At 37.3% G+C, this 24,617-nt stretch overlaps 1 protein-coding gene and 1 pseudogene across 2 annotated transcripts; both read left to right on the top strand.

The window, feature by feature from the left end:
• Positions 1 to 676: 676 nt before the first annotated feature.
• STRAP (serine/threonine kinase receptor associated protein) lies at positions 677 to 24,292 on the top strand. The gene is made up of 10 exons (XM_053558087.1): positions 677 to 1,129; positions 1,836 to 1,971; positions 9,311 to 9,392; positions 9,781 to 9,853; positions 12,841 to 12,937; positions 13,843 to 13,980; positions 17,453 to 17,589; positions 21,617 to 21,766; positions 22,334 to 22,399; positions 23,717 to 24,292. Exons 1-10 carry the CDS (start codon positions 1,018 to 1,020, stop codon positions 23,776 to 23,778), a joined length of 1,053 nt encoding a protein of 350 aa, XP_053414062.1. The 5' UTR covers positions 677 to 1,017; the 3' UTR covers positions 23,779 to 24,292.
• LOC128562774 (keratin, type II cytoskeletal 8-like) lies at positions 17,792 to 19,455 on the top strand (annotated as a pseudogene). Its single transcript, XR_008373497.1, has one exon. The product of XR_008373497.1 is annotated as a keratin, type II cytoskeletal 8-like (transcript).
• Positions 24,293 to 24,617: the final 325 nt, after the last annotated feature.

Raw genomic sequence — 24,617 nt, 5'->3', positions numbered from 1 at the left:
GTAATGTACATGCATGTAATTTGCAAGTTATTGCCCATATATTTAGTATGTGGGCTCAAACTTTATTGATTCAGGTATTTCATATTAAAAAAAACGTGGGGTCTACTATTCTAGAGTCCTGCGAAGTGATCCAAGGGGAAGGTAACATGCATTTAATTCCAATTAAAGTTACATAACACTCACGCCTAAAACTCTAGCAATACTCATCAGGAAAGTTACCCAGCAGAAGGGACGACTGGGGAAATTACTTTCCCTAGGGTATTACTTATACGCAACCCCAGAGAAGCTGCGTGGATAGTTTTAATAAGAAAAAATTGCCAGAAAGTTGTTTGACAATATTTGCTGGTTTAGGATGCCAGGGGGATAGCTCCAGTTTCTCTCTATGATGTTCGGAAGCCGAGCACCGCTGGGCGGCTTAGCGCATTTGCTTACACAGCAGCCGCGAGGTCCCGGGGTTTACAGGAAGTGGGAAGTCGTCCCGTTCCACCGAAGAGCAAGGGCTTCCCAACCGGTCAGTGCTCAGCACGAGGTGCCCAGACTGGAGCGCCACTAGACCCGGTTCGCAGCGGGGGGATGCCACCGCCACGTGCCCTAGCGGCCAAAGACTCTCGCCTCCGCGTTCCTATCCTTCTCCGTTAAGTCTACTCTACTCCGCGAACCTGCCCTCCCGCCTATCGTCATTTCCGGCAGACGCTCTGCGTCGTTTGCGTCGTCACTTCCTGCCGATACCGGTGTGGAGAGTGCGGGTCGCGGCTGCCCGGTTCTCCTGTTCTCCCCCTCCCCTACTTTTCCTCCCTCCCTCCCTTACCCTCCCTCGGCTACGGTGGCTCACCGGTGGCTCACTCCCTGACCCCTCCCTAACCCCCTCCTGACCTCCTTGCCGCCGGATTGGCCTCCTTTCCCTGATTTCCCGGCCCAGCCCCGGTGTCAGGGCGGGGGCCTTGAGGAGCCTGAGGCGCTGCAGCTGCGGAGAGAAAAGACGACGACGACCCTCCGCTCCCCAATCCGGTCGCCGCCATGGCAATGAGGCAGACACCGCTCACTTGCTCCGGCCACACGCGGCCCGTGGTTGATCTGGCCTTCAGTGGCATCACGCCTTATGGGTATTTCTTAATCAGCGCTTGCAAAGGTGAGCAAGGCCGCTGATCAGAGTCCCCGACTGCTAGAGCTGGGCCGAAAGGGATTGAGACCTGTGCTGCCCGGGGCGGAAGGGGTGGCGGGACCTTAGGCTTGAGATGCGGGCCAACATTGGTCTGGTGGGGAAAGGAGAAGTGTTAGGGAATCCGCAGCTGGAGTGGAGAGAGGCCTTCTGATTCCTGTGGGAAGGCTGAATATTAGCCCAACTGAGGCCTCTGCTAATTTTTATTGCTGTTTCTGGAGCAGTACTGTACTTGCCTATGTTCCAGGCAGCAAACACTGAAGTATCTTCCAGCGATTTGGGGAAAGGAGAAATTAGGCCGCGCCACGCTATACCTTTACGAAGACATCAGTTTTTAACCTCGCTGGGTATTCTTTTGTGGTATTAACCTTATTTTTCAAATGGGAAACTGAGATTTTTAGGTTAAGATGTTTGTCCAAAATAAGACTCAAAACTAGATTATTTTGACGCATTCGAATAGTCCTACCGAATCACAGATTTTTTTTAGAGTAATGATCAGTTCAGCTTTTTACTTAATTTATTTCTGGACATTTCTTAGTGATCCTAGTGAGTGGGAGTAGTTGGGAGGGGGGCATTTATCCACTTTGTCATTTAACATAATCATTGTATGTTTGAATTTTAGATTTTAAGTACTACATGGTATGTTTACATAATATGTTTGTAAAAAAATTTTTAGATGGTAAACCTATGCTACGCCAGGGAGATACAGGAGACTGGATTGGAACATTTTTGGGTCATAAAGGTGCTGTTTGGGGTGCAACATTGAATAAGGATGCCACCAAAGCAGCTACAGCAGCTGCAGATTTCACAGCGTAAGTGTAACCCCAATGACTAACTTCCATGTTTACAGTGGATTGTGTTTTGAAATAATCAAAAACTTCAGCCTTAGATACTCATAAAATTCTGACTCAGTGGCTACCGTTTATAACATGTGATGTTTGATGTCACCCACATTCCGTCCTGATCGTCTGTACTGCTTTTGTCTTCAGTGGTTCTCAAAAATTTCAGAGGCGGAAAGGACTTATTCTTTGTCTTGACTTGCGACCTGTGAGTCTGCATTATTAACACGCAGTCCAAATAATAAACACTGATGATTTCTTTTACAAATACTCTTCTGTACGCATGCCTTAGTGATATCATACATTCATGAGTCCAGATTTTTATTTCACCATTTTCCTTAATTGTCCTTCAAAACTCATTGTGGGGAAAAAAAATTCATTGTGTCCTAAACTCAGTTAATTATTTTCTAAGTTTTTAAAGATTGAAATCTACGTTATTCTTGATTTTCCATTACTATAGATTATCATCTTTTTTTTTTATTCAAACAGCAAAATGTTTCTTGACTCTAATGTTTCTCCATGTATATGCCACTGCCTTAGCTCAGGGTTGTTAGTAACTCACTACCATCAATCTCTTTCCCTTTTATTCCTGTTCCATATTGGTGCCAGGTGTTTTCCTAAAAACACATTTCATCTTGTGACTTAACTAATCTTCATATCTTGCTTTTGACATTTTAGTGGTTCATGACCCTTGGTATGCATTAGAATGACCTGCAAAGCTTTTAAATATTCAAATGCGTGTGTTCCAGAAATTCTGATTTAATTGGTCTGGGAATGAAGTACTCTTTATCTTTTTTTTCCCCTGTTTTCCCTGATGTTCCTGTGGGTGATCCTGATGTGCATCCGTAAAATCAGTAACCTAAAAACTAAATTTCAGTTGTTTGCACTTTACAGTTTGGCCTCATCCTAGTTCATCTACATAATCTTCTGGACACTGCAGATCATAAACTCTATAGTTAACACTAAACTTACTGTTGCCAGAATACACCTTACTTTTGGCTTTTGCATATCTAACTAAACTGACTTGTAGTGACTCTCTTTTCTTTTTCAGTAATGTATCATATTTTATAAGTCTTGGTATTTCTAGGTTCTACCTGTGTTAGTGACTTAGTAGACACTTTAGTGTTTAAACTAATGAAGGCAATGTCAGAGGCTCTTGTACATACATAGACTTTAGGGTACTTGAGAGTGTAGAGAGTTAACGTATTCTCTCTCTTTTTTTTTTTTTAGAAGAATTTCACATTAATGAGCAATGTGTGTTGCTTTGTTTTGAGCAAATTAAACATACCAATTTTAGTATGAAATAATGAAGGCAGTTTGATTGTGGGGATGGATACATGACTGCGCTCTTACTGCTTGTTGAAATACATGTATAAAACAGTGAGTTTTACTGTATGTAAATTTAAAAATAAAAATAGTAAAATAGAGAAAGAGGTAGTAATTCTTACATGGGTTTAAATTTGAAATGGTGAGTGAAGATCAGGTAAGAAAAGTTACAAATGGAAGTCTGAACTTTTTTTTCTGTGTTCCTGCTGAACAGATTGCTATTGTGTCATGCATAACCATTGTAAGGCTTCTTGCTTTGCCCTGCCACAGTGGTAGAAAATACTGGTAAAATAAACTGCTTTGAAAGTTCTTTCATATAAATAATTTTCTGGTCAAAAGTTGCTTGGATGCCAGCATGTGCACTAACTTACAATGTGACAAAATGCTAATTATGGAGGTGGAAACAGGAAGGAACAGTGATTCTTAAACCTTGGGACTTAACTGTGGAGTGCTGAAAAGTTAATACTTTTATATACTTTATATATGTCTTATATTTAGTGTCCCTGTTTATTTGGTACCTTATATTTGTCAAATAAATAACTTGCAGAAATTTTCTAAAAGTAGAGGATAAAGGATGAGTGACTTATAGATCTTGATTTTGCTTCTAGAATGTGTATGTATGTCTGATTACCAGGTGTTTAGGGTTCTTTTTTTCCTACTGCTCCTTTAAAGTCAGTTTTTTGATCAGTTCAGTAGAAACATTGTTGTTAGGAATGACTGTTACTAATTTTATAATGAATGTAAAACCTTGGTATTAATCTATGCAACTTCAGATTTCAGATATTAGGTAAGCAGATTTTAAAAATTTTGTTTTGGTAATTAGGTCCTGGTCTAGTGGTGATAAGTTTATATTTAGTAAAGTGATACCTTAAATATAATTAAGTTATAAATGTAACAAGATTTTAGATATTGCAGGCATTAGCATTGAAAGAGATAAGCTTTTGGGTTATAGTTCTGGAAAGACACTTTTTTTTTTTTCGTTAACGTCAATTCTATTCTTATCTGGCCCTAACAGTGTGAATTATATAAGCAGCATGCTTTGTCATCACCTGGTTGGTGGTCTTACTTTCATCCTTAAGAAACTGGTGCAAAACCTTCTTAGGAAGGGTGCCCTGTCTCATAAAGTCTAAAGGACTTTGTACATTTGGGCAAATTATATTCCCAGCCCTCAGCAAAAGAAAGTGCAGTAGGCAGAAATTACTACTGTTCATGTGATAATCACTTTGAAATAAGGAGAGAGAAAGGTGCCAGAAAATATGGCTCTTTCAATACTTAACATAGTCTTGAAAATGACAGTTTGTTATCTATCTTGCTGCCAGAAGAACAGTTATCTTTGTTTAGGTCACTTTCCGAGTATTACTAATGAAACAAACTCACACATTTGGAGACATCCTGTGGATAGGTATTCCCTGGTATTTTTGTGCTTTTTTAACATTTCAGTTCTCAGTGTCTATATTTACCAGTGGTATTTAACGCTTGAACACTGGAGGTAGATGGCCTGTATTTGAATCCTGGCTTTATCATTTAATGTCTCTTTGGCCTCAATTACTTTATTTAACCTATTTTCTCTTATAGTACTTACCTCATAGATTGGTTGCAAATATTAAATAAGTTAATATGTGTCAAATACTTAGAACATTTCCCGAAAGTTAAGAGCTATGTAAGAGTTACATATGTAAGGTAACAATGATAGCTACTACCAACACTATTAGCACTACCGCAAGACCACAATCATACATGTTATTTTGAAACATCTAAGGCTAAAAATCATAAAATGATTTGGTTTCTTGCAAGGAATATTGAGTAGATTTAAATCTCAAGAATGAAGATTATTTTTTTTTCCTGCATTTGAGGCTCTAGTGCTGTGATAAAGTGGAAAAGATGTGCCGAGCATAGGCATTGGGCAGGCTTGGGTTCACGTGCTAACTATGCTGTGTATTTCTAGTTTGATCGTAGCTTATTTCTTAAACCTCAGCTCTCATATCTGTAAAGGATTAAGATCCATGAGATTATTAGAACAGAGAGATCTTTCTCCACTGTATTTCTGGAGTCTAACATGATGTCTGTTACATAGTAGGTACTTAATCAGTGGAAACTGAGACTTAGCCCCTTGTTTCTTCTATATCTGTGGAGTGTGGATGTGAATGTTCATGTGTGGTTATTCTTCCCTAATGACCTTTATGGGGCTTACTATGATGGAACTTGGTCCAACTAAGGAGTAGTTCTCCCCTTCTTACCTGGTTAGTCATAGATGGTATAAATAATTTTTAGGAACACAATTTTTTGCTCTGTTATGTTTCTTAGAAAATTCACTTATGGTGTGGTCGTCTAGAAGTGGATTTTGTTCCTGTAATTCGGGCAGTTGCATTCAGTCACATATAATGCTAACATTTACATTACTCTACATGATGCTCTTCTCTGTACTTCCTCTTTCCTCCCATCAAAATCATCTGGGGAGAGAACCAAAGTGTAGAAGATTGCTATGCTTTGTTCCAGAGAATGCTTAAGTATATCTGGGGTTGGGCCCAGGAATCTATAGCTGATCAAAATATATGGTCAGTTTTTGTTTCTTAGAAAAGTCAATATAGGGCGGCGCCTGTGGCTCAGTGAGTGTGGCGCTGGCCCCATATACTGAGGGTGGTGGGTTCGAACCTGGCCCCAGCCAAACTGCAACAGCAAAAAAATAAAATAAAAATTAAAATCTAAAAAAAAGAAAAGTCAATAGAAAGATCTGACTTTTCTCTGAATAAAGGTCTTGATAAATCAAAGATATTATTATCTTCTTCTAGATGACTTGGTCAACATGTTAAAGTAGCCAAGCCATTTTTTAAAATACTAAAATAGGTCAGTTGTCTTGTTAAAGCTTTAAGTAAGTTAAGCAGCTCCTCTTTTGAGACTTATGTAAGTCCATTCTCGGGGTATGAAAAGTGTCAGACAGTATTGATTATTATGTGCAAGATACTGGGGATATCATAGATAATAGTAGTTCGGGGGGGTGACAAGTACTTAATGAATTGCGCAGAAAATAAAATGTTTTAGGGTTAGCTGCTGAAAGAATATTGTTAATGATAGTTCACTTGTCTTGGTTTGAGTCCTGAAACCAGCTAGTTTTGTGAGATTCTTGCCTGAAGATTGAATAATATACTAGAAAACATTTAGATTATTTCACATTCTTTTTAGAGCTTTTTTAGGACTCTTAAAAGCTTGGTTTGAGTCCTGAAAACAGCTAGTTTTGTGAGATTCTTGCCTGAAGATTGAATAATATACTAGAAAACATTTAGATTACTTCACATTCTTTTTAGAGCTTTTTTAGGACTCTTATGATGAATAGTGGAAATATGCCAGAGTTAGTACATGCTCTGTCAGAAAATGTCATGCCTCTATTTTAGTGGTGTTTCTAAATAGAAAAAAAAGACACAGATATAGTAGCTCTCTGGTTACTGTTACTTTGGTCACTCCAATTCTCTCTTTTCAATAGTAAATGGACACAATCAAAGCAGAATTTTAAGATTTTAAGTAGCTTTTAGAAAGTTATTTAATATACTTGAAAATGAGCCATTCAGTGGACATTGTCCAGAGTTCTCATGAATAACTAGGATAGTAATTTTAGGACATTTGACATCTTGTTCACTTTTGATGCCCTTTGTCATCCTGATTCTTGACAACTCTTATTACAGCCATGTAATGTATTTCCCTGCGATTAAGAATAAATGTATGTACGCACAAAAAGAAAACAAAATTAAACACAGTAGTCAGTATAAGCTGAGTTCTGTGGAAGAATAAAAAGAAATGTTTGGTTTTTAGAAGTGGGGATAGATAAAAGGTTTAATGAAAAGAAATTATTTTAAATGAGCTCTGAGGATAAGTGGAACTTTGATAGCTAACAATATAAAATACACACTTAAGAGAACAATATGAACAAGGACATATTTTGTTCTAAAAATACATGGATTATTTGAGGATGGTTTATAATCTGGTGTGGCTAGATTTAGATAAATAATACAAAATACGATTGGGAAAGTAGGTTGGGGCCAGAGAGTTGAATTTGAATGGGAGAGACTGCAGCAGGTTTCCTGTGTAAAGAGAAACACTTGATTTTAGTAGCAATGTTACTCATAGTTGACATTTCTCTCAGAACATATTTATTGAACCATTCATATGACCTATATATAATGTGCAAGGTTTGATATTATATCATCAATATTTATTCTTGTTAGATGATCTTTCATATTTATTAACCATTGTACATGTTATTAATGCTTGTCTAGAATAGCTTTCCTTTCTTTTCCCCTGATGTATTTCTACTTGCTCTCTAAGACATCTAGCTCCATTGCTTATATTTTCCAAATTTATGTGGCTTAATTAATACGTGTATTTTTGAGGCTTTATAGCTCTATGAACTTGTCCTTTGTGTGTGTGTGTGTTTATGAGACAGAGTCTCACTTTGTCACCCTCAGTAGAATGCCATGGTGTTATGGCTCACAGCATCCTCAAACCCTTGGGTTCAAGCGATTCTCTTACCTCAGCCTCCTGAGTAGCTGGGATTACAGGTGCCTGCCACAACTCCTGGCTCTTTCCAGAGATGGGCTTGCTTTTTTGTTCAGGCTGGTCTCAAACCTGTGAGCTCACGCAATTCACCTGCCTCTACCTCCCAGAGTGCAAGTGTTACAGGTGTGAGCCACCATGCCTGGCCTAGTTGTATTTTTGAAAATGTACTGTTTAATGCATGGGAAATGTGCTGTAGTCTTTCCCATTCCAGTTCAGTTCTTCTCTACTAAGGCAGAGACCTGCAGGATATTTTTTCTCTTCCATTTGTATTGTTGCATTAAATTATATATTTTTGATATATATATCATGTGTTTGTTGAATAAACAAAAGGAAGGTGGCTTTTGTCCACCTTTTTTCCTTTCCTGTTTTATTGCTTGCTGTGTTCCCAAAAATAAATGTTAGTTACATTAAATTAGAAATCTCTATGGAGCATAGCTTCCTTCTCTTAGCAGTTCTTAATGTTTTCTTTTTCTTTAAGTTTTTTTTTTTTTTTTTTAAATTTGGAGAACCCCTTGAAATACTTTTGTGAAATGTTGTTTAAGCAGTTTACCCCTAAAATATACATGCACGTGTGTGTATAAAACCACCACCATATATTTTGTAGTAGGGTGGGTAAAGGAAAATAAATGTAATTTATACATTAAAATCTTCAGTGTTAGCATTATATAATCATAGCCTGGTATTTTGGAAAAAGTTAATTGGACTGGGATTTGAAAATTTGAGTCCATTTTGAGGAAGAGATGGAGAGAAAATTTTCTCCACTGTCTTGATTTAAAATTTTATATAACCTATATCAGGCTGCTTTTCATTCTCCAGTAAATTTTTTAAAGATTTTTTTTTTTTTTTCTTGAGACAGAGTATCACTCAGTCACCCTGTGGTTGAGTGCTGTGGTGTAACCTATATCAGGGTGTGTGTGTGTGTGTGTGTTTATGAGACAGAGTCTCACTTTCTCACCCTCAGTAGAATCCCATGGCGTTAACAGCAACTCAACTTTTTGGGCTCAAGCAGTCCTCTTGCCTCAGCTTCACAAGTAGCTTGGGACTACAGGTGCCTGCCTGGCTAGTTTTCCTATTTTAGTGGAAACAGGGGTTTTACTGTACTTAGGCTGGTCTCCAAAACCTCCCCCCCTTTGGCCTCCCAGAGTGCTAGGATTATAGGCGTGACATGACCAGCCAGTTTTAAAGATTTCTTACTTTTCATTTTTTTGTTTTGCATATGAGTTAAAAATAGAGGAAAAAATGGCATATGCTAAAAATTGTAAAATGTTTTATATCTACTGAAGTCTGTGAGGAATATTAGAGATAAAGGAAATTTATACTCTACTTATGGTAAAATTTCATGTGTCTGAGTTTTTTGGTAATCAGATTTACCACTTACATATTAATGTATTATTATTGAGTAATATTTATCCTCTTAATTTTATTTTTTTACTTTTAGCAAAGTGTGGGATGCTGTCTCAGGAGATGAATTGATGACCCTGGCTCATAAACACATTGTCAAGACTGTGGATTTCACACAGGTATCAGAAAATGAAATTTATTTTAGGGAGTTAAATTGTTGTTGTGGTCCTTTCCCAACTGTTTTCAGAAGAGAGAAAATAAATTTGAGATCATCAAAACCGGCTTCTCAGGAGATAAGGGAGCAAGATCAGGGTAAAATGGGAGAGTTCTTATGTAAATAGTATAATGTAACATTTTTGAACTGGGAAGTTTAAAGGGCTTGGCAGTTATGAGAAGGACAGTTAGTTATTCATAGCATCTTCTGCAGAAGTCATTGGTTATGTATTACATCTCTTTATGATGTCTGTGAGCTATATTTGAATTTTATTTGGTATGAAAGAAGTTTTAAAGAGGAGGTAGCTATTAAAAAGGTTAACTTATTATTATTTTATATATTTGTATTTTCAGGATAGTAATTATTTGTTAACTGGGGGACAAGATAAACTATTACGCATATATGATTTGAACAGACCTGAAGCAGGTGAGTGTGATTTATGATGTATCAGTTTGTGGTTTTATTTTTCTTTTAATTTAAATAACTTTAACTGAGTAAAAGATTTCATATTCAGGATTTAGATTTGGAAAATAAAGGTGGTTACAAAGAAAAAAATTAAAGCATAATCCATTAGTTTTTGGTTCATATCCTTCCAGTCTTTTCACTTTCTGTGTAGATATTCTTTTTAATACCAGATTGTTTACTTAATCTAAAAATTTTGTTATGGTAAATTTTTATCATAATGTTAAGTTTAAAAAGGGTGCAGAATAGTACTTACTACCTTTTGGTAAGAAAGAGTGGTTATCAGGTGGCACCTGTGGCTCAAGGAGTAGGGCGCCGGTCCCATATGCCAGAGGTGGCGGGTTCAAACCCACCCCTGGCCAAAAACCACAAAAAAAAAAAAAAGAAAGAGTGGTTATCTGTAGAAGTTGATAATGAGAATTCTCCGTATGTATGTATATTTAGATTTTTGAACCATGTTGAATGTATTAGCGATTCAAAATAATTTTTTAGGATTTTCAGTGATAATTTTTTTATATCACTAAATGTTTTGTGAATTATTTGTAATGGCTTTATGGTTCTCTATCCTATAGATGTATCACAAGTGAATTAATCAGATTCTTTCTTTTTTTTTTTTTTTTTGAGACAGTCTCACTATGTCACCCTTGGTAAAGTACTGTAGTGTCACAGCTCACAGCAATCTCAAATTTTTGCGCATAAGCGATTCTCTTTGCATCAGCCTCCCAAGTAGCTGGGACTAGAGGCACCCGCCACAATGCCCAGCTATTTTTAGAGATGGGGTCTTGATCTTGCTCAGGCTGGTCTTGAACCCATGAGCTCAGGCAATCCATGCACCTCAACCTCCAAGAGTGCTAGGATTACAGGCGTGAGCCACCACACTTAGCCTCTTACTTGCTTTTAAAGGTTCTTTATTGCGTTCTAATTTGTCAATTGGTTTTAAATTTTGTTAATAGGGTCTCATGGTATATACATCTGAAAAATTTTGGTAGTGAAATCTGTCAATTTATGAATTCTCTCTCTTCATAGAGAAGTTGTAGGTGTCTTCTCTTCCCTATTCTATGCATTCACCTTTATTTTGCAGTATTTAAATGATTTCTCAGGTGTGTGAATGCGCTGCTCTTTCTCTCTTTCTTTCTATCTATGTATAGACACTCAAAAGGGTACCAACACATGAGAAACAGAATTTTATTTTTATATATTAGTTGATATCTTTTAAATTTTGTATCGCAATTATCTACTCATAAATCTACAACATTTAAAAGAGTAGTAAGAGAGGAAAAACTACATTGGAAATTAAGCAATTACTCTGGAGTTATCTTCCATTTCTGAATGTGTTGCTCAGGCAAGGAAAGAAACTGCATTTAAAGTTTTTTTTTTTTTTAAGACAGAGTCTTGCTTTCTTGCTCTAGCTAGAGTACAGTGGCATCATCACATCTTTTAAACTGAAACTCCTGGGCTCAAGCCATCCTCCTGCCTCAGCCTGCCAAGTAGCTGGAACTATAGGCACCTGCCAGAACAAACAGCTAATTTTTCTGATTTTTTTTTTTTTTTTTTTTTTGTAGAGATAGAGTTTCACTTTATGGCCCTTGGTAGAGTGCCGTGGCATCATACAGCTCACAGCAACCTCCAACTCCTGGGCTTAAGCGATTCTCTTGCCTCAGCCTCCCAAGTAGCTGGGACTACAGGCGCCCGCCACAACGCCCGGCTATTTTTTGGTTGCATTTCAGCCGGGGCCGGGTTTGAACCCACCACCCTCGGTATATGGGGTCGGCGCCTTACCGACTGAGCCACAGGCGCCACCCAATTTTTCTGTTTTTAATAGAAATAAGGTCTCACTCTTGTTCAAGCTGGTCTCTTATCTCCTGAGCCTAAGCTATCCTCCTGCCTCAGCCTCCCAGAGTTAAGATCACAGGTGTGAGCCACGTCACCTGGCCATTTACAGATTTTTTGATTCTCACCTAGAAATTTTTTCTGCATTCTTTTTTTGGTATTTTATGTCAAAATGTAGCAAAGTACTGTGATCTTACTTTATGAGTGAACAAAGTAAGGTAGTTTTATATCCAACAAAGCCAGGTAGTTCAAGGCTAGAGTAAACATTTTAAAAGTTGCTCTTCCACTGTATTGACATTAGAAAGGATCACAATTTGCTGAAGTTTACTCATGTCAGACACTATGTTAAACACTGTAGATACATATTCTCATTTGTAACTGTTGTAATTTGATTTTGCAGGTGACAAAATGTAGTTTTCAAAAAGTTAAAATTGTCCAGAGGTCAAAGTAGTGTTGAATGGCATTGGCTGCAACATCTACTTTTGCGCAGAGATAACAATGAGGAATTTTAGTCTTTTGGGAGGGTGATCTCCTTCAGAGATAGGATCTTTTTATTTATTTATTTTTTAATGCTTTTCTCTCAATGTAGAAACATTCCCAGGAATTTCTGTACCGCTTTCTATTTCCCTTTTTTTCCTTCCAGCCCTTATTTTCTCCTATTTTCCCGTTAGTTACTACACAACAGTAATTTGGACGGAGGTCTCAGAGTTAGGAAAATATACTAGAATTGGTATAGACTTGTCTCATTTCCTGGATCCATGTTCTTACTAAATTCTACCACATTGGTTAGTCTTTTATTTCATTGTGGAACAGTAATGCTTTTGAATGTTATTAGTTGTATAGAAAGTTGGCCTGGGAGAGTGAGTGGTACATTCACTCAGCTACATACAGCAAACATCATAGTTCTTGGGTTCCAGATCATGTAGATAATTTTTTGTCCCAATATAGAAAAACTAAATATATTCTGTATAATCATCAAGTGAAGGTGCTGGGCTTTGAGAAGTTGCAGTCTGATGTAAGATGTGTTATTTTTCCTTTTTATATATTTAAAGTGTTCTAATATTGCTTAGTTTAAAAAAATCAAATATTAACAGATATATTTTAAATTGTTTCATCTGAAGAACCTAAGGAAATTAGTGGTCACACCTCTGGTATTAAAAAGGCTCTATGGTGCAGTGACGATAAACAGATTCTTTCAGCTGACGATAAAACTGTTCGGTAAGTAATTTTTATTCTTAATAATTTAAATATGAAAGATATTTTACCTTAGAGCTTGTATTTTAAATATTTTTTATAACTATTAGGTGGGGGAAAAGTCTGAACATTAAAACTTAAGTTGCACATAGGCACATTTATTTGGATCTATTTCTATTACAGGTTGAGTGTCCCTAATCCAAAATTCCAAAATTCCAAAATCTGAAATGCTCCAAGATCTGAAACTTTTTAAGTGCTGTCATGATGCTCAAAGGAAATGCTCACTGGCGCATTTCAGATTGTAGATTTTCAGATTAGGGATGCTTAACCAGTAAGTATATAACGTAAATATTCCAAAACTCGAAGAAATTTGAAATGCAGATACTTCTGGCCTCAAGTATTTTGAATAAGGGATACTCAACGTATATATACAGACAGCAGAAATCAAAAGAAAATTAAAACAATGGACACCTTTATAAGTGGGTGTTCTTAATCTAAGATCTGTTGACAGCCTGGCTAAAAGGGGAGCGTGAGGCCCGTGAAGCTCTATACAAAGATTTGTGTGCTGATACCTAATGAATTTTTCCGTGGAAAGGTACATAGCTCTCAGCAGTCTCCAAAAAGCACAGTGTAAGAACTATTAAGTAAAGCAGTGCTGAAATTGACTACATTACAATTTAAGTGTCTTAGTCACATCGTTTTGCCAAGTTAAATGGGAAGTATATTAGACAGTAAAGTTTATTTGGCTCATAAGGTAATACATAATTTGACATTGTATATAGAAACCCAAAATTTCTCTTTATAATCTGTAATTTGTGACGTGGAATCAATGTTTTTGTATAGTTCTGATTATTCACTCTTTCATTGGTTAAATTGCAGATGTAATTTTCATAAGTGAGTAAATGTCACCTTTTTTTTTCTTTTTGCAGACTCTGGGATCATGCTACTATGACAGAAGTGAAATCTCTAAATTTTAATATGTCTGTTAGTAGTATGGAATATATTCCTGAGGGAGAGATTTTGGTTATAACTTATGGACGATCTATTGCTTTCCATAGTGCAGTAAGGTATGTCCAAGAAATAACTTCATTTTCTTTTTGGAGTAGCAAAGGACCATAAGAGTACTTAAAAATTGGAAGGCATATGTTGAAAGGTATTTCATTTTTTTTAAGGTAAAAGAACCCACAAAATTGGTGCTGTAAATACTGTTCTTTGCTATACATATAATCACTGATTTTGATTTTCCTATTAATTTTAATGTCAAAATTTTGGAGAAGTAATGATTTTATCTCTGTTCCCAAGTATGTGTAGATCTAATCAATTTTTTTAAAAGCAGACTTAAGTTTTCTGACTATAAATATAGAAAGTGCTGTTGGAGAAAAATTGGAAAATAATAACATAATTGAAAAAATAAGCTGGACATGGTGGCTCATGCCTCTAATGCTAGCACTTTGGGAGGCTGAGGCGGACAGATTACTTGTGCTCAGAAGTTTGAGACCAACCTGAGCAAGAGTGAGACCCTATCTCTACTAAAAATAAAAAGAACTAGCCGGGCGTCATGGCAGGTGCCTGTGTTACCAGCTACTCGGGAGGCTGAGGCAGGAGGGTCACTTGAGCCCAGGCATTTGAGGTTGCTGTGAGCTATGACTCCATGGTACTACCCAGGGCCACGGAGTGAGACTCTGTATCAAAAAAAAAAAAAAGAAAGAAAAAATATTACCCACAATGTTATAATCATAGATGACAGAATGCTAATGGTAGCTGTATTTTTTGCTAGTCTTTTTTTGTTTATGTATATGGTTGATGTTTTTTCTTTAATTATTATTAAATAGTAACAAATTATTACTATTCAGTATTTGTTTTTTCTTTAAGTACTAGGACCATAAGAAATACAATTTTTATTTTATTTATTTAAAATATTTTTTAAGCCTTTGTGTGTGTGTGTGTGTGTGTTTGTGCACGTGTGTGACTTTGTTCTTGAGACAGTCTCAATTTGTTGCATGGGCTAGAGTGCTCTGGCATCACCGTAGCTCACAGCAACCTCAAATTCCTGTGTTCACACAATCCACCGTGCCTGGCCAAATTTTGATTTTTTTTTTTTTTAACATATACATGTGTTTATTAGGTTTCCGTTTTTTGCCTTCACAAATTAAAAGACTTAAAATTTCATAACAATAACAATGTTTAAGATAAGGGCTAGAAACAAAAACTTTGTAAAGAATGAACGAACATAAATACAATCAGAAAAGGAATCAGACAATTGCTACATCGAAATATTAAGCAATAATGATGATGATGCAAAGAAAGTAACATTCACACTGTCAAATAAGAGTATGTCTATTATAGAATGCTTTGACTCTTGAGATTCAGTATGGAGTTATCAGTTAACTTCTTATTTTTTTTTAAGTCTCAAAAAATAGACAACTAATATTTATAAATAAAAGTAAAAGATAATTTCAAAAAACAGATCATACCAAATCTTATAGACAGTAGAAAAAGAAGAAATACTTCAAAATCATTCTACTTGATCTGGGTACACCTGATATTAAAATTGGAGGAAATATTATAAAGGGGAAATTACAAACATATTTCACTTATAAATGAGGATGCAGTATCCTAAACAACATATTAACAAGTTGAATTAAAAATTAATGTTTAAGTAATGTACTTTGGTCAAAATTAAATCTAATTTATGTGAGAATTAGTCACCATTTTCTTTTCTTTTCTTTTTTTCTTTTCCTTTCCCTCACCCCCTCCAAATTTTTGTTTTTAATTTAAATATGTTTTTTAGCCAGGCAGATGTGGCAGCTCACACCTATAATCCTACCACTCTGGGAGGCAGAGGCAGGGGGGATTGCTTAAACTCACGAGTTTGAGTGTGAGCCTGAGCAAGAGCAAGATTCTGTCTCTACTAAACCAGAAAAAAATTAGCTGGGCATTGTGGCACATGCCTGTGGTCCTAGCTACTCAGGAAGCTGAGGCAGGAGAATTGTTTGAGTTGAGGAGTTGGAGGTTGCAGTAAGTTGTGATGATCCCACTGCATTATAGCCAGGGACACAGAGCAAGACTGTCTCAAAAACAAAAATTCTTAGCCATTAAAACTTCTTAGAAAAACATTTTTACTTGATATACCATATTACATTATAGGTTGTACTAAATTATCTGTCAGTTTCCCCGTTTTAGCACTGCTGTGTTATGGTATATGTCTTTCTTTAGAATAGAATCATATAAGTAGGAATGAATTTGAAGTTCTTAGTTAAACATGGCACTTAATTGATTTCTGTAAAGATTATATCACATTACAGTGCCCCACAGTCCTAACCTTTTGTTTAAGGGACTATTTGGAGAGCTAAGCTTCACTTTTAAGAAGGCACTAAAATTAGAGAAGACCAATTAAGAATGTACAGGAGTTCACACACTTACAATGAATTGATAATAATAAATCATGATTGCCCATAGTCATCAAATTGTACATCTGATTAATGCTCGCTCCTGGAATTAGGCAACATGCAGCCTTGCTGTAGGCCATTGCCTCAAGTCACATTTTGGTAGCAAAGGTTTACTGGTTTACATGTTGAAAATATTTTAACATTTAACGTTTATTGTTTAACATAACCAGCAAGTTGCTCTGCGGTGATCCTGTATAAGTCATGACTGACTTTAATTTTCATGTTTTAAATTATATGATAATGGGAACAGGAGGGCTGCACTTAGGAACTGGAATACTATAATGTTTTGTATTGGAGACCTTTTTGTTATTTTAGGGTTTAACTGAAAAAGAGCTGGTGTCCAAACTTTGGTGTAATTGATTTTGAGGTCACACTATTAATATGCATTGATTTTTATTATAGTAAAACTGCAGTTTTAAACTTAGTTATTATTTTACTGCCTGATAGCAAAAACTTAGTTGTTTTCATCAGTTTTATGTTTTATGACATTGAAAGTTTATCTTATTGCTGAATTTAAACTCTCAGCAATTTGGAATAGCAATCCTTTATATTAAAGTAACTAATTACCTACTGTAAAACCTCTTTTTGTTCATAAATATAGTGTGTGCTTGTAGAAAAATCAAACCATACTGATGAAATTTATTTAAAAGTAGAAATCTCCAATATACTATCTATAGTGTTTTAGTTAGCCAACATATTTATGTACTGGGGGGTGTTCGGTACATAAAATGGGGATATACCTCATATGAAAATGTCTTTGTATTCCTGAGATGAGCTTCATTAGGGTATAGTACCCTTCTGAATTTTTTTTTTTTTTTTTTTTTTTGGCGGTTTTTTGGCCAGGGCTGGGTTTGAACCCACTACCCTCGGCATATGGGACCAGCGCCCTACTACTTGAGCCACAGGTGCCACCCTGAACTTTTTTTGTTAACATTAGTCAGAGTTCTTTTATATCACTGTTTGACTAAATGAATATTTCTTTGCTCCTGAGTTTCAGAAATTAGGAACAGTTTAAATATAACTCATTATTTCTTAGTATTTTTATAATATTAAAAATTTGTAAATATATACTATTTAATTTTTTTTCTAGTTTGGACCCAATTAAATCCTTTGAGGCTCCTGCAACCATCAATTCTGCATCACTTCATCCTGAGAAAGAATTTCTTGTTGCAGGTGGTGAAGATTTTAAACTTTATAAGTATGATTATAATAGTGGAGAAGAATTAGGTGAGTTGTCCTTTTTTTCCTGCCTTATAATGATGTGGTTACCTTTATCAGATGTTCTATTAAGCAACACCTCAGTTATGTATAACACATTGAAAGCAAATTTTTCAACTGACTAAAGGTTGGTGCTTATAAATGAAAAAGTAAAGATCTAGAAGCAGATTTTCGCACCTCCTCGAATCTCTGGTTTGGCCCACCTGCCTCTACTCTAGGCTTCACCATGTCCATCAGGGTTACCCAGTAGTCCTACAAGGTGTCCAGCTCTGCCTCACGGGCCTTCAGCAGCCGCTCATACAGCAGTGGGCCCGGTGCCTGCATCAGCTCCTCGAGCTTCTCTTGGGTGGGCAGCAGCAGCTTCCAGAGTGGCCTGGGCACCAGCCTGGGTCTGGGTGGAGGCTACGCCGGGCTGGAGGTATGGGGGGCATCACAGCCATCACAGTGAACCAGAGCCTGCTGAGCCGGCTCAACCTGGAGGTGGACCCCAACATTCAGGCCGTGTGCACCCGGGAGAAGGAGGAGATCAAGACCCTCAACAAGTTTGCCTCCTTCATCGACAAGGTGCGCTTCCTGGAGCCGCAGAACAAGATGCTGGAGACCAAGTGGAACCTCCTACAGCAGCAGAAGACGGCTCGCAGCAACATGGACAGCATGTGTGAAAGCTACATCAACAACCTTTGGTGACAGCTGGATACACTGGGCCAGGAGAAGCTGAAGCTGGAGGCAGAGCTTGGCAACATGCAAGGGCTGGTGGAGGACTTCAAGAATAAGTATGAGGAGGAGATCAATAAGCGTACAGAGATGGAGAATGAATTTGTCCTCATCAAGAAGGGTGTGGATGAAGCATACATGAACAAGGTGGAGCTTGAGTCCCGCCTGGAAGGGCTGACTGACGAAATCAACTTCCTCAGGCAGCTGTATGAAGAGGAGATCCGTGAGCTGCAGTCCCAGATCTCGGACACATCTGTGGTCCTGTCCATGGACAACAGCCACTCCCTGGACGTGGACAGCATCACTGCTGAGGTCCTCGCCCAGTACGAGGAGATCGCCAACCGCAACCGGGCTGAGGCTGAGAGCGTGAACCAGACCAAGCACGAGGAGCTGCAGGTGCAGGCTGGGAAGCACGGGGATGACCTGTGGCGCACGAAGACGGAGATCTCCGACATGAATCTCAACATCAGCCGGCTCCAGAAGGAGATCGAAGCTCTCAAAGGCCAGAGGGCTTCCCTGGAGGCCTCCATCACGGATGCCGAGCAGCGTGGGGAGCTGGCTGTTAAGGATGCCAACGCCAAGCTGGCCCAGCTGGAGGCTGCCCTGCATCAGGCCAAGCAGGACATGGCTCAGCAGCTGTGTGAATACCAGGATCTGATGAATGTCAAGCTGGCCCTGGATGTGGAGATTGCCACCTACCACAAGCTGCTGGAGGGCAAGGAGAGCTGGCTGGCGTCGGGGATGCAGAACATGAGTATCCACACGAAGACCACCAGTGGCTACTCAGGTGGCCTGAGCTTGGCTTATGGGGGCCTCACAAGTCCTGGCCTCAGCTATGGTCTGAGCTCCTTCCAGACCGGCTTTGGCTCTGCTCCTTCAGCCGCACCAGCTCCAGGGCTGTGGTTGTGAAGAAGATTGAGACCCGAGATGGGAAGCTGGTGTCTAAGTCCTCTGATGTCCTGCCCAAGTGAGCTGCCACTGCGGCCCCTCCAAACTACCCTCTCACAAGGCTGCCACAGAGCCTGTGGGGGAGCACATGGAACAGGAGACCCACCTGAGGCTCAGCCCCATCCCTCAGCTCATTCTTCTGGGGAGTTTACCACCTGGGTTACCCCCCTCTTACGTTTATCCCCAACTAAAAACCAATTTGCTTTTTCCAAAATAAAGCCTCAGCCTCAAAAAAAAAAAAAAAAGAAAAGAAAAAGGAAATAAGTCTTATTCCTTTTGGAGAGAGACTTTTATAGACCTACAGACAAATCCTGCTGAGCTCATTTTTTCCACTTTTTTAAAATGAGGCTCATTATGTTGGTGTTGTTTTTATACTATGGCGCATTGATATTTAGGCTTCAATGGTGAGGGCCAGTCATATCAAAATCACATATTAAACAGATACAAGAAGATTTTGTCCTTAAGTGTGGTGCAGTGTATAACTCCCTTTACCTGGCCACCTTTCTTCCTTCCATGAGTGGGGAAACTTGTGGCCTTCCTGATTCTTTTTTTTTTTTTTTTTTTATTGAGACAAAGTCTTACTTTGTAGCCTTTGGGAGGGGGCTTTGGCATCATAGCTCACAGCAACCTCAAACTCTTGGGCTCAAGATTCTCTTGCCTCAGTCTCCCTAGTAGCTAGGACTGTAGGCACCCACCATAATGCCTGACTATTTGTTTTGTTTTTGTTTTAGCAGGCTAGGGCTGGGTTCGAATTCATTAGCGCTGGTGCCATGTGGCTGGCACCTTAACCACTGAGCTTATGGGGTGCCCATCCACCTTCCTGGTTTTTAATGTTTTGGCTAAATCCGAATTTTACATAAATCCTTTAGCCTCACAGAAAGGTTTTCTTACCTTCTGCATTTAAAAAAGAATAATCTTTGAAGGCATACGGCCCCAGGTTCTCCAATCCTTTGGGGAGGGTCTGGGGGAGTCGGTAACTATAGCATATTACAGGGATACCTTTAGGAATCTGAATTTGGAAAGTTATTTTTGTCTTTATGTTATGCTTTTTTGGGAGGTTTGAGTTTTCTTACATTTTCATGATAATTGTCCTTAGTAAAGGGAAAAGGATGTAGGATTAATTTGAAAGTAGTGTATATGCTAACTGTATAATGGACCAGTTATGTTGTGTAGTTACTTACATGTGGTTCTCAATGTCTAGTTTTAGCCTTCTCAAATAATTTTAACTTTTAGTGCGAAAGTATATTAGCTTTGTAATTTATTTTGTCTATAAGCTGCTACTGTTGTTTTTGTTTCTAGCTTTTCTGTTTTACCACCCACAGAAGTAAGCTTGCTAGAATTACACACAAAGAGCAAAATTTTTTGTTTTGTTTTTTGGGGAAAACTGATAGATTTGGGTTGTATAAATTGAACTTTGGTGAATGGACCCTATAGAATACTTTAATTGCTTATGCATCAGTCTTTATTTTTCAAATATAAATGACTTTTAAGAGATTCTTTTCCATTGTTTTTATTTAATGGTAGTTTCAAAGTTTTAGAATATTTTTATCACATGTCTTATTCTTTTTCAAGATGAGAGATCTGATTTATTTGCCTGTTATCTCAGGACACAGTTTGTGAATACCAGATATGCCACGCCATTCTCTTTCCCACATCTAATGTTCTTTCTACTCTTAAAACTTTTCTATTCTCCAGTTGGGGCAGGGAGTAGAACAGAAACATTGGTTGAGGAAAGAGCTTTGAGAAATAAAAGGGCAATGTCATATTGCGAAGTAAATGAGAAAGGTTCATAAATAAGGGTGTGACTTAAACAGAACAACAGTCCTTGATCTGTACATTTTCTCAGTAAGTTCCATAGGTTAAAATATTTAAGGATCAGTCTTGATCCTGTATCTCAACTTTCTGTGTAACAGAATGACTAGTGGACTTTAGGAAATTAAGAAGCAAGTATATAAAAGAGCTCCATCTGGTGGCTCTCTATGGTCATAAGAATGGACGCCTTGTTTAAATATTAAACAGGCAATAAGTTTAGGATATGCAAATTGAGATTGAACTGATAGATTTTAGGTCTACTTTCTGTAGAATTTATGGGATTTTCATTTACTCCCTTTTCTCCATCCTTAATGAAACACGAAGCATCATTTTTTTAGAGAGACAATCTGAAACTAGAATGGATGTTAGATTTGGAAAGGATAATCTTACAGAAATGTCAGACACCATACCACTTTGTGGATGAGGATTACCTTATTTTTAATTAGATACACTTGTTTTGTACTTAAGAATTTTGCATTTTCTCAATAATATGCAACATATCAGTACTTAAACTGATTGTTAGGTATTAAATTTTTTAATAGTCCTCTTCTTTTTTTTCCAGAATCCTACAAAGGACACTTTGGTCCTATTCACTGTGTGAGATTTAGTCCTGATGGAGAGCTCTATGCCAGTGGTTCTGAAGATGGAACATTGAGATTATGGCAAACTGTGGTAGGAAAAACATATGGCCTCTGGAAATGTGTGCTTCCTGGTAAGAATTTTTATTCAGTTACCTAATTTTAAAAAATGCATGGTCTTTCAGTTACTTTTCATTATTAATTTTGTTTCAAGGTTTCTGTCTCCTATAGATTTTAAATTTTATATTTTGGGCTAAAGAAAGAGAAGCCCATGATTGCAAACTGGCCTCTGTTCTTTTGTTTGTTTAACTTTTTTTGTTGTGCAATCTATTTTGTTCCTAAATTTTTACAAAAGCTCATTTGGTGAATGGAATGGACCTAATTCAAAATTTGCTAGAGGGCAGTTAAAGAATTTATAAGGAAATGTATCTAATCACTGAATAGTATTACTCACTTAACCTTACCAATGAGGTAGGCCTATTTTTAATTAAAAATACTACTTCGTAGTAGTTATAGTATGAACCTAAAGGTAATTTTTGAAGAAAAACATACTATTTTAGAATTGTAATTATTTAAAAGAACTGTTCTGTTGTGCTTTGTACCTCATGGCTTAGAATAATCTTATCTTACTCTTTATTGAATACCAGAAATTATTATACTGTTAGTCATATAATAAATTGTCATTCTGTTTCTTTTTGTAGAAGAAGATAGTGGTGACTTGGCAAAGCCAAAGATTGGTTTTTCAGAGGCAACAGAAGAAGAGCTAGGTAAATACTAATGAGTATTTAAGAATGTGGGGGGATTTACAGTTGACGTGGACATGAGTTTTACTCATTGAAAATTTATTAAATACGGACATATTTACAAAATGGGAAGTTTAAATGTTAATGTTTATATAAATGCATATTTATAACATAAATATTCAAATGCTCCTACATAGAGTAAACACTGAGATAGAGTATAGATATGACTGATGTGGTTACTCTTACAGAGTTTAGAGTCTTAGGAAACATGCTGAAACAAATTGTTGGAATTTTAAGAGTTATTTGGGGAAAGTTTCCTGGGGAAATGATATTTAAATCAGGACCTGAGGATCAACAGGAGTGCTTAGGTGAGTATGGAGGAGGAGGTTGTATTGGTAGGCACAGGATGGAAGATTCTGTAGCAGAAGAAAAAAACATATTTCCTAAGGCTCATACACAGAAAGGACCACAGCATATGAAGAACTAAGGGAAGTTCACTGTGCTTCCGGGTTAAAGGGCAAGGGCAGAGGAGGCTGCAGAAAGAAGCCAGATCATTAGAGGGCTTCATTAGCAATATTAGGACTTTGAATGTTTTATACTAAGAGCAGTGAGAAATCTTAAAATTTTAAACAGAGGAATAACAATAATTTTTAAGTTTTTACAGATTGCCTTGGCTATAGTGTGTAGAAAGAACTGGACTGGGGATAAAAGTGAACACAGACCAGGCAGGGTACATTGTAGTCCAGATGAGTGATCATGTAGTTTTGGATAAGGGAATGTCAAGGAGAAAAGATGGACTTGTGAGTCTTTAGTGGTAGACTTGATAAAGTTTGGTAATTTTAATGTGGGTATAACAAGGAACATTTCAGATTGCTAGCATGAGAAACTGGGTATGATGATTTTTTAGGACATTAGAAAGGGGTTTACCATTCTTCCAATTAGACCTTTCTATAATATTTTTATCATTAACCCCATTTTGCTAAAACAATGTTTGATGTTTAATGGTTTGATTTGAATAGTATTAAATAGTAGGATTTAAATAACAAACAGATACATCACTTTTATTCCATGTTTATTGGATAACTAAAATCATTAGAAATTAAGCCCAGAAGAGAGGACCGTTGGAGGTTAAGTTATAGTGTAAAAGAATTTAGTGGCTCTAGCACGTGAATTCTTTTCTTCCTTTTTCAGTGGCATGTGTCTGGCCATTAATGGCAAGTGCCGTGGTGGTTGTCTTCTTCTCCCCCTTCATCCCAGTCTGCTTTAAATTTTTTTTATCACACAGAAAATGTAGATTTGCTTCTTTCCTTTATTAAATTGATATGGCTTTCTGTCTTGCAGAAGAAATTGCTTCAGAGAATTCAGATTCCATCTATTCTTCAACTCCTGAAGTTAAGGCCTGAGCATCAAGCATGTGCCACAGATAGTATACAACTTATGGACTAAAGTAAACAAACAGAGAAAAGCATCAGCCTTCCAGAGTTACTCTCTGCTTAAGGAAAACACAGACATAAATAATGGGGAATATACGAATAGCTCCAGTGTTGGAACAACTAACTTGGCGTTACCTGTAAGTGAAAACTCAAGAGTATCAGATGAATGCAGGTGGAGTTATGCTCTTGTATGATGGCCTGTTGTCTTTTTAAAAATGAATGTGTGCAAGCCAACATCCAATTTCTCATATTACAGTTAGATTTCTTGTAGCTGTTTATGTTATTATGGAGAAGAAAAATATATTGACTTATTTTTCTGACTTTTCCATTAAAGCAGAATGCCTTTTTTTGTTGTTTTTTGCTTTAGTCATAAAGAAGAGGGAATACATGATAAAGTAACGGGTTTGATTTCTCTTTCATTGTACACTGCTTCTGAACATCTAATTGTTTTTAGTTGTCTAAATAAAATGCCTTTAAAACAAAACAATGTTTGTGTTTTTGGGAAAAACTGATAGATTTGAGTTTTATAAATGAAAATAGCCATGTAGTTTTTTTACATCATAACCACAGCAAAAGACGGCTTGATTAAAGAATCTCTAGTAAACATTTCCTAATTTTGAAATTCAGTTACTTACATTGAATTTTTGAAATTTTCATGTCCTTTACTAGTGTTGTATTTACCTCTCCTCCTTTCAGATTGAATAGAAATGCTTGACTTGGGGCGGTGCCTGTGGCTCAGTGAGTAGGGCGCCAGCCCCGTATACCGAAGGTGGTGGGTTCAAACCTGCCCCTGACCAAACTGCAACAAA

The sequence above is a fragment of the Nycticebus coucang genome, chromosome 12, assembly GCF_027406575.1.
Source record: "Nycticebus coucang isolate mNycCou1 chromosome 12, mNycCou1.pri, whole genome shotgun sequence".
NCBI lineage: Eukaryota > Metazoa > Chordata > Mammalia > Primates > Lorisidae > Nycticebus > Nycticebus coucang.
The sequence above is the reverse complement of the archived record's forward strand: the minus strand, read 5'-3'. Positions and strand labels throughout refer to the sequence as shown.

Excerpts from the sequence above, each read along its gene's own strand:
- STRAP (XM_053558087.1), top strand. The coding sequence starts at position 1,018 with ATGGCAATGAGGCAGACACCGCTCACTTGCTCCGGCCACACGCGGCCC. Across the intron at positions 1,972-9,310 it reads GCAGCTGCAGATTTCACAGC|CAAAGTGTGGGATGCTGTCT; the intron begins GTAAGTGTAACC and ends TTTTACTTTTAG. Across the intron at positions 13,981-17,452 it reads GCTTTCCATAGTGCAGTAAG|TTTGGACCCAATTAAATCCT; the intron begins GTATGTCCAAGA and ends TTTTTTTTCTAG.